General features: G+C 47.6%; 1 protein-coding gene across 1 annotated transcript; it reads left to right on the top strand.

The window, feature by feature from the left end:
• The first annotated feature begins 1,588 nt into the window (after nucleotides 1-1,588).
• On the top strand, nucleotides 1,589-10,245 carry LOC144109720 (serine/threonine-protein kinase PLK1-like). The gene is made up of 4 exons (XM_077642518.1): nucleotides 1,589-1,705; nucleotides 5,474-5,581; nucleotides 7,822-8,165; nucleotides 10,230-10,245. Exons 1-4 carry the CDS (start codon nucleotides 1,589-1,591, stop codon nucleotides 10,243-10,245), a joined length of 585 nt encoding a protein of 194 aa, XP_077498644.1.
• The last annotated feature ends 225 nt before the right edge of the window (nucleotides 10,246-10,470 follow it).

The raw sequence follows: 10,470 nt of genomic DNA on the forward strand, positions 1-10,470 counted from the left end.
AATTCGCGTTCGAAGTCACCACGAATAACAACAGGGCGATCTCAGTGCTTTCGCAAACCACACATCTCACCCTTTTACCCAAGTCTGATTTGTTTCGTGGTGAAATTATCAACAGCGAAGGAGACATGAAACGAAGTATTTCAGCAGTAATTTAGTTACTGAAGTGACTATCGCCCATAAATAAACTGAAAAATTCGGCGACGCCGACAGCAAGAAACATGATCGGTGGTCATCGAAGAGGAACTTTCAAGATAAGGGGCTAAAAAACAACTACAACAACCCAAAATATTGTCGAAATAGTTGCGCCTGGCTGCATTCCAATTAGATAAAGCTGATCGCATCTCGCATAATAAAGTAACAGTCCCGCGCGCCAAAGGTTTTGAACTCGAACAAACAAGTAGTACAACAGATTCGCGGCGTTGCTTTGTATTGCGTGTGGCGACGGAAGAATACGCGGAATACGGAATAGCCGGCTGAAGTGCCGAAGGGGAGGTGTTCCCAGGGTGTGTCAAAAGATGACTTGCCTGTTCTGGTTAGGCGAATCCAACACTGCTTCTAACTACAGTCTGTATACTCAACCCTACCATTGTAAATGGTTTATGGGGGTTTAACGTCCCAAAGCGGCTCAGGCTATGATGGACGCCGTTGTGAAGGGCTCCGGAAATTTCGACCACCTGGGGTTCTTTAACGTGCACTGACATCGCACAGTACCCGAGCCTCTAGAATTTCGCCTCCATCGAAATTAGACCGCCGCGGCCGGGATCGAACCCGCGTCTTTTGGGCCAGCAGCCGAGCGCCGTAACCACTAAGCCGCCGCCGTGGCCCATTGTAAATGTATTTTCGCAGAAAAGATGCAAGGCAGCTTAGAGGGACCCAAACAGGAAAACGCACTTTTCCTTGTGGCGGCTGAGTGGTGGGTTACTGGAAAAAGGCCCATTCTGTAACCACAACCCCTTGAGACGGGTTATTCTTTTGTGATTTCGTCTCCCAGCTTTGGCAGTGTATGCACAGAAAGTTCTCGACCCTACTGTTTGTTCGTGGAAGAACTAATACTGTTGTGTCCCAGTAAATTAGGTGTCACGGTAAAATTTACCCACCTGGAGGGGAAACAGAAGTTCCCTCCTTTTTGTGGTACTTAAGTGCTGCCACCTATCGACAGAAAAAGTTCAAATCTGAGTTGCCTCGTAGCTGGTGAGCCATCTTAAGGTGTGATGAGATCACCCAAAACAGCTCGATTCCCAGGAAAACACAGCAGCCTGGATGACCCGAGGCATCCAGAAAGCTTGCTCCCGAAGCAATATAAGGGAAGGGATTTCCAGGGCGTCTGCAATAGACTACAATAGGTCGTCTACAATAGGAGGACAACGCCCGACCTAGGTGCGGCCACTGCATGCATCTCCGCGACCAGTGGCGCCAACCAATAGCGTGCCTTCTTCTCATGCACGTGGTGCTATGAGGCTACCTTTTCAAAACCGTCGCGCACCGGTCAGCAACGGCACTGCCGAGACCAGTCGCTGGTGCTTGCGTGGTAGTGTGCATTGCAGCTGTGGAAAGCGTGGAATCGAGATAGCGTTTGATCTTCTTGATGATGGCTGCTGGCGGAGAGATTTTGACTAGCAGTGCGACGACCAACGACGAATTTCTCGATGTCGTCATCGACACGAATTCCCAGACGGAATACACCCGCGGCAAGTTCCTCGGCAAGGTATGTCACCTTATCACAACGGGCATGGTACTTTCTACACCGCAGAACTTGCAGGTACCCTTTTGGCATAGCCTGATTATAACAGCAACCCGTGATAGAAATGAGAATATTAATTGCTGCTGTCGCTTCGTGCGTTGGGTAAAACGCAAATAAGGCTTGAGGGCTCATACGCTGTGCGAGAAGGTTAATGTATAGCTCTTGGCAAACGTAGGCAGGCCCCGGAAGTTATCAGTGCGCAGCCAGAATGGCGCCCCATAAGCTCTATATAAAGGGTGTTCTAAGATTTCAGACAATTTTTTAAAATAGGCTTTTTCATTTAGAAGACCGCCTTTGCGCATAGCATTGCGAGCGCCGGAGTACTCCAGAATACAGCTAAAATGGGCGAATTAGCAGGCGGGTTAACCAATACCTAATAGTTTACTTTTTAGCTATCGCTGTTAGGGTCTATAAATATTGTCAGACGTGTAGCCCACTGTTAGCAATATTCATAGTAGTTTTCAGAATTTCGAAAATGCGGTTACCCTCTGCGCTCTGGCCGAACAAATTTTGTATAGATTGCGCCGAAACAAACACATTTTTAAGAAGCCTGCAGGCAAAGCAACCCCTCCAGTTCACGTAACTCATACAAAAAGCCGAATTTGCTGGGCACGGTGGTAAAGGCATTTTCGAAATTAAAAAAAAAACTGAAAAGAATATTACTTACGGTGGGATGCACACCTCTCGTAATAAAGAGTCTTACGATAATAGGTAAAAGGTTAACCATTCTTATCAGTTAACCAGACTGCTTGTTTGCACCTCTCGGCTGTATTCGTATGTAGTAAAACATTAAAAACAACGTCTTCCTAAAAATGCCTCATAAAGGGATCTTCTAACTCAAAATGCATACTTTTAAAATTTTTGTGAAGTTGTAGGTCCAACACCTTGGACGTGTAAGGTGACGGCAACCCTCAAGGCGGGGTCACATGTCCGGCGAGTACCGGATGCATCAAGCCGCGTAGATATGCCTGGCGCACCGCGTCCGCCGTGCCCGCTCCGGCCGGAAGCGGCAGCTAATGCCAACGCGGAGAGCGCCAACCTCATGATGACGCAGGGGTGCTCTTCTGGGGGCCTGCCTGCCAGCGTGCAATGCCGGCAGTCGGCGCCTGTAAAGTGCGCTAGTATTGTTGATTCACGTTCATAACACGCCGTGGGAGAGAGGAATGTCAAAAATAAGTTACTTTAGACAATTATTGGTTAATGCCGAGGCCGGTGGAAGTTATGACAGCGATACAAGCAAATTTCTTCCTATAGCCGCTTTGCTGCTGCGGCTCGCCTTGCCTACTGCTAGCTCCTCTGCTGAAGGCGGCGCGGAAATCGAGAATATCGTTATTTAATTACCAGACCAAGTTCACAATAAAGCGGCGATGATAGTAATGCCTTTTAATACAGCGCTGGCCATTTCCGAAACATCTTCAGCGGCGGCATCGATGCGAAACTGGCTAGGCTTAGCGACGATCAGGCAGCAGACAAGTTTGTCGCCCGCGAGAGGGATCGTTGCCGAAAGCTCGGCTCTTGTGCAGGGCATGCTGCCGTTGCTAGAACATAGCTGTCAGTCATTGTGAGTACTTTCTTTCCTTCCGCCATGACTGCGATTAAAGCAATTTTGGTGCCACAACAGCTTTGCAGCGGCCGCTGCCCGCCATGGCGGTGCGGCTCGCCTAGCGTTCGCTAGGTCCGCTACTCATAGCAGCTATATTTTAATTTTATTATGAGATAATGCCGCGAAGAGCTAAGGGGATGTCACGAGTAAGCCGTTTATTGTAGCACACGCGAATCCCGAAGCGCCGTCAGGGGCTTAGCGACGATCAGGCCTAGCGACGACCAGGGCAAGCAGGCAGCAGCGCCGTTTGTTGCCCGACGACCCCGCGGGCGGCGCTTCTGCCGAAACCTCGCTCCTTGCGCAGACATGATTTGTCGCTGCTCGAATATAGCAGTCTTTCCGATAGCAGGGCTGTTTTGTCTTTCCTGGGCGGACGTGAAGCGTATACACCGAGGCACCGCTGTGCGATGGCAAGCTGACACCGGCTGTGGGCAGAGTTTGAGAGAAGCGGCGCGCCGGCGCTCGCAGTTCCGTGTGTCCCTGCTTGAAGTGGGGCGGCAGTTCGGAAACGGCGCGCCGCACATGCGTCCCCTGCTTTAGGCTGACCTTTCGAGACGTTGCAGACTTTAGTGGTACAGTAATGTCTCCACTCTGCAGCTGAGAATCAAATCCCGTTGTTTGATTACTTTTGGCACAGACGGCTCTTGTAGAGGTCAGAATATGGTTGCTTTTCCGTTAGAAGTCCTGACTATGAGTTGCGGTTATCAACGAAACTGGTTAGTTACACTCTTCAATCGATCGATCATGAAACTGTTGCACAATGCATCTTTACGCAAAGGAGCGTTTTGTACTAAGAGACCGGCTCGCCTCAACCACGCCGAGGAGGAGAGGGTTTAAAAGGGCACAGGAATAATTTCGACCACGTAGGACCCGTATTGGTTAGGGGGTAGGTTCACCTTATTCTCATAAACCCTTTACTTAAAAGCAAGGGGGTTAAGGATTCTCCACAAAGAAGGTGAACGGCTCCTTCAGGAGAATGCCGCAAGTCGTCCTGCCCAAGTGGCCAACCCAAATATAATCCTGCCTGGGGTATGTATATATGCTGCTCGAAAGAAAGCGAAATGGCGGAGTGTTCGACGCTGTAGGGCCTCCTATGAGGGAATTACGCTGCTTCTTCCTCGAGTTGTAATCGAGTTTAGTGTCTCTGTATAGCATATAGAGGAACACTGCACAAAACTGGAGCGGAGAGCCGCCTCTTAAAGGCTGTTGTGAGGGCACGCAGGCGCATGTACTCTCTACTCGGCCTTCCACCTCCCCGATTGGGAAGGTTGGTTATCCCAAAAGAGGAAGATTGCTCTGACATCCAGGTGGACACCTCAACCGCGCAATAAGGGTAGGCAGGAGTGAAGAAAGGAAAAGATAAAGATGTGCCATTGAAGAGTGCTCCAGAAATTTACACCACCTAATTAATTAATTATTCAACGTGTGGATCTTTAACAGGCACCGACGTCGCTCAGCACATATTCGCTGTTTGCGTTTCGCCTCGATTGAAACGTAGCTGCTGCAGCCGGATTCGAACCCGCGAACTCCATCTTAGCAGCAGGGCGCTATACCCATGCGTTCAGCCAGCGCGGCGGGTTCCTCCTTTGGGAGACGGACGGACGGTAGCTCGTCATGTAGACTGGATGACCGCGACGGTGCAAAACCGGGGGAATTCGCTTACAGACATGGTAATTTTGTGAAAAGCTCTAATTTGAAAGTCATATTACTCAGTTTATTATTTAATGCAATTCTCCTGTTTTCTGACGTCCTCTACTGTACAGGCATTACTGGGCCAATAAAAGGCGTCTTAACGCCCCAGAGGGCTTATTGTGAACAAGTACTGGAGAATTCCGCTGAAAAACGTTACTTTTGCACTTTTCCCGTGAATTTGTAAGGGCTGCCTCCAAATTATTCCTGTCTGCTATGCTTTGTGAACTGAATCTTACCTTTGAAACATACCTCGTTAAGCTTTTATTAGCCCCAGCTGTTTTGAATTTTGTGATGTGGTCTATTTTAGCACTCAGGCATCAAGCCGGTTTCGCATTCGAGTGAAGGAATCCACTGCCTGAGTGTCTCAGTCACACAGTGCGAAAGCATTCAGCCCTCATTCGGATGCCCTTGCAACAAGGCTGGCATTTCTTTCTGAGGGCGGAAGTGCGCAGTGTTACCAGTTTGTGGACAAAAAAGCGAACGTGGTGTACGCGGGCAAAATCGTCTCCAAGAGCCATGTTAAATCGGAGATGCATCGGCAATATGTGAGTTCCTATATCATGCTGTCTCTTCTCTGTTTCAAGAAATTTTCTTAATTGGACACTGAGGACAAAAAAATACTTTTGTGGCTTTCAGATTGAGAGCTGTTCTCTTGGGGGTACAACTTCCGACTTCGATGTGCACCAGGCAATCACTTTCAGTGCCTCACACGGCCAAACCGAACTTAATTCCGCGGTAGTATGCCCCAAACTATGGTAGTATGACCACGGGATCATAAGAGTATGGCCATTTGGTACCTCACCTTGTCCCTGACACTTTGTTTGACATCACGTTGAACCGCAGCCTTTTTTTTTCTGGCGACGCCGGCACAGGGAGGCGGGCAGACGCACCAAATCATATGAAAACGCAAGTAATGAAGGGCGAGCTACGGCATAGGATTCGCGCTCAGGTTCAAGATGAGTAGCGCCCTCTATCTAATGAAAAAGAAAGATTGCGTGATCGCGCATCGGCTGTTGTCTCCCTCTCGCCCGCCTAAAATGTTCGCCCTACCCACGCATACGTCAAAATAACGAGACGTCAAAGCCAGCCGGTTCGAAACACAAACGTTTCGTAGATTTGGGCCCTGCGGCCGTATTCTATTATGCTACAGTATCCACTCTAGATTTCGAATCCGCTTAGACCTACGCGTATAGGTTACTGTTCTTTAGTCATGCTCTGCGGCTTTCAAGCGTCAGTGGGAAGCAACCGAACCATTGCCTGTGATTTGGTGAGATCCGGTCCCATATGATACGATATGTCAGGCTTACACGCTGGTGACCGATTACCTTTGCCATCATCATGGCTTTTATCATTTCAGCGTACGTCTTTATTATTCATAAGTACCAGCATCGTAATCCACCACTTTACCTTCTTGTCTTCGCGCTTAGTACAACCTTCTGCGAGATTACTGATTAATTTATCAACAGCTAGGAGAGGAAATCAGCATCCACCGAACTCTGTGCCACAAGCACGTCGTTAGCTTCTACAGCCACTTTGAGTACGCTAAGAACGTGTACACCATCTTGGAGCTATGTACAAGACAGGCATGTTCATTTCGTTCAGTCGTGCTTTAAGGGATACAGAAAGGGGTCGTTTACCTTGGGTTTAAATGTTTGCATTATGTAGAGTACAGGCCCCCGACCGTACATGCCACGTATACGAGACCTCAAAAGCGAGCGGGAAATTTACAATAAATTGTTATAATTTCCCACTTTCGCACATCGCGGAAACGGGCGGTGCCGAGCTTTTGCGCGGAAATCTGACAGACGACGGCACGCCTTGCAAATGAAGACTGCCGCCGAGGGTATCATTGGTTCACAGCACCAAATTCTTTCATACGTCACGCGCTACGGCGGCGGTGGCCACTCGGCGCGCTCCGCAGCCGGCGGAGGTAGGGGAGTGGCCGAGTGAGTGGGGCCGACGGAGGAGTGCCGCCGTTGTGGCGCGCGATAGGAGAGGGAAAGGCGCGAAAACGCGGAAGTTCAATTTTAGTCTGCATATAACTCGGCTTCCACAAAAACGCATTAAAATAATTCTTGCTGGGGGATAATTATGAACCGTCGTCTTTTAACATCCAGGACATATCGCCACTTTATTGAGACCCCCTTTCTGGGTCCCTTTAACTTCTCAAAACAACACAGGTTCTAAGGGACGCTGTAGTGGAATAATTTCGGAATTATTTAGGCCACCTTGGAATCTCTAACATTCACTGACTTCGCACAATACACGGGCCTCCTGCATTTTACCTCCACCGAAATGCGACCGCCGGGCGCACTCTTGCGTTAGAGACGTTTTGTATCATACGCAACTGACGGCCCTTCATTTATCTATTTTTCAAGGCCTGATGAGAGGATATTTAAGGCTCTCTGTGTTCCACACTGCTTCTATGAATTTGGGTTATGCGAATATGTATTTGGTTAGTTATTTGTTTCGTCAATTCTTGTGAGAACGGCCACATTGTGTTCTTGAATCATAATTTAGGGCGTAGCCGAGAAATGAAAACTGTCTTCGTTGTTTCGAAAACTGCCATTTAATATTTTGGAGTGGGCACTGTATTTTGTACAACGGAAAGCAATTACTTCAATCAAGCTTTCTCCAGACCGCCGTGATTTGAACAAATGTGCTGCATGTGCCTAGCTAAATACTGAGGAACCCCATTTTCTTTATCATGTTCTTTATCATGTTCTTAAGCACGGCTAGCCTTCAAGGGTCTTCCCCAGGCTTCATTAACGCATTTACTCCGCAGTCTCTTGAGGAGCTGCACAAGTGCCGTGAGACGCTGACGGAGCCAGAGGTGCGGCACCTCCTGCGCCAGCTGCTCCTCGCCTGCGAGTACCTGGTGCAGGAGCAGGTCATCCACCGAGACCTGAAGCTCGGAAACCTGCTCCTCACCAAAGGCTCGCAACTCAAGGTGGCCGACTTCGGACTCGCCACCCGCGTCCACTACCTGGGGCAACTCAAGAGGTCCGTCTGCGGCACCACCAAATACATGGCCGCCGAGATGCTGACCCAGAAGGGCTACAGCTACGAAGCGCACATCTGGGCCTTCGGGTGCATCATGCGAGTCTCACCTGATGATTGCGCAGAACTGTTTGCAACTGGTTACACGTTAATGATTGCAACGACAGTTCGCAATACCTATCGTATAGGTATATTCGCCCGCAAAAGTATTAAAAGAAGAGTCTACTCTTCGAAATGTGGATATAAAAAATGGCAAAACCTTGCCTATCTTGCCTTGTGGTGACAATAACGACGGAAGAAATCGTGGCCGTGGCATTTATTTGTAATTTGAGCTGGTGAAGGAAGTCGGGCCAGAGGTACGGTTGTGATGGGTGGTGTTCAAACTTCGTAGTTCTACTCGCAGTCGGGTGAGTTCGAGTCAGATAGATGGGAATTTTAGGAATGAACTAGACGCTATATATATAATATATAGCAAACACATGGACACCAATAACGTTTAGGTTCTCTTGGAAAACTTCCGCAGTATACTACCGAAACTTCATGTTCTCAATTCATTCATTTACACATGTTCCGCGGATGTCATTGTCGGCGCTGAAACCTGGCTTTCGGACGACATCCCCGACTCTGAATTGTCACTTCCGCCTTCGTTTCAAATTTTTCGTAAAGATAGGACCGGTTCTCGAGGGGGAGGAGTAATCATAACAATAAAAAAGGAATTCCGCCCGATCGTTGTACCTATTGACACAGGACTGGAAATGATTTGGGTCTCGGCACATGTTGGAACTAGAAAAATTATCTTAGGAGTTCTTTACAGACCTCCTGACTCTGCATCTGATTTTACTGATTCCCTGAATGAAGCCTTAGAGCAGATAACACTTAAACATCCCAAATCAATTCTTGACCTGTGCGGAGATTTCAACTATCCTTTTATCAACTGGTTGGATTATTCTGTCAGCCATCATAATAACCGAGCCGAATGTATTTGCTTTCTCAATCTGTTGCAACTATATCAACTAACTCAGCTGGTTCGTGAACCCACACGCGGCGATAATACCTTAGATCTAGTTTTCACCAACCATTCTGACCATGCGTCTGCTTCTGTGCTGGAGGAAATCAGCGACCACAAGACTATTCATTGCCGCTTCAGCTTGCCTCGCCCTGATAGCGCAAGGATCAGCAAAGAGATACTGGATTACGCACGTGCAGATATACCTAAAATGAATAGCATTCTAACAAGCTTTGCAGCTGATTTCCGCCACGACTTCACTAAACGTACTACGAATGAAAACTGGTGCTTATTTCGCGATAAATTAAAAGAACTTGAGAAGATATGCGTTCCCAAATTCACAATCTCAAACTGAATAAATGATCCCTGGTTCACTAACGAATGCAAAAGGTACTTAAACAGAAAAAAGAGGGTATACAGAAGAGCTTCAAGAACCAATGCACCACTCGACTGGATGAAATATAAGAAAATTGCTGCGCTTACTAAAAGAAAACTCGAAGAAGAGAAACAAAAATGCTATAACGACACACTTCCGAAACTATTAAAAAGTGATCCCAAAAAGTTTTGGCGCACTGTAAATGCTAAAAGCAGCAACACTTTACCAGCACTAACTACAGGAGAGGGCTTGCCCTTACCGTTAGACGAGTGCGCCGAAATCTTCAACAAATCTTTTAGTGACATGTTCACAAATGAACTCCCCACTAATAATTTACCGCCAATTTCTCCAACATACACACGGTTTCAATTTGCACCAATTACTATCACAACAAATGGCGTCGCCCGCGCAATCGACAAGCTAGAACTAAAAAAGGCCCCAGGACCCGATGGGATCAGTACAAATATTCTGAAACTAACATGTCACGAATCATCTGGTCTGCTCGCGCTGATATTTCAACAATCTCTGGATACAGGACAGCTCCCGGACGACTGGAAACAAGCACACATCATTCCCGTACACAAATCAGGAAGTAACACCGATCCAAACAACTTCAGGCCTATCTCACTTACTTGTATCTGCTGCAAACTACTAGAGCATATCTTCTTTTCCCACATCATGAACCATCTGAACCTCAATAACTTACTTCTCGAGAACCAGCACGGATTCCGGCAAAACCGATCATGCCAGTCGCAACTCTTTGAGCTTGTGACTGACCTTCATCAATCCCTACACATGTCTCATCTCACAGACGCCATTTTCATTGACTTTACAAAAGCTTTTGACCGTGTTGCCCACAAACGCTTACTGCTAAAGACCCGAAATTTACAGCTCGACGACAAAACAACTACATGGATCGAGCAATTCCTAACCGATCGTTACCAGTCGGTCAAAATTGAGAACCTCATTTCTAAACCCACTCGCGTATTATCCGGTGTCCCACAGGGCTCAGTATTAGGGCCATTACTTTTTCTAATTTATATAAACGACAT

This window comes from Amblyomma americanum, chromosome 11 (assembly GCF_052857255.1).
Source record: "Amblyomma americanum isolate KBUSLIRL-KWMA chromosome 11, ASM5285725v1, whole genome shotgun sequence".
Taxonomy (NCBI): domain Eukaryota; kingdom Metazoa; phylum Arthropoda; class Arachnida; order Ixodida; family Ixodidae; genus Amblyomma; species Amblyomma americanum.

Coding starts and splice junctions, on each gene's coding strand:
- LOC144109720 (XM_077642518.1), top strand. CDS start 1,589: ATGGCTGCTGGCGGAGAGATTTTGACTAGCAGTGCGACGACCAACGAC. Junction 1,706..5,473: donor GCGGCAAGTTCCTCGGCAAG/GTATGTCACCTT, acceptor TTTCTTTCTGAG/GGCGGAAGTGCGCAGTGTTA. Junction 5,582..7,821: donor CGGAGATGCATCGGCAATAT/GTGAGTTCCTAT, acceptor TTTACTCCGCAG/TCTCTTGAGGAGCTGCACAA.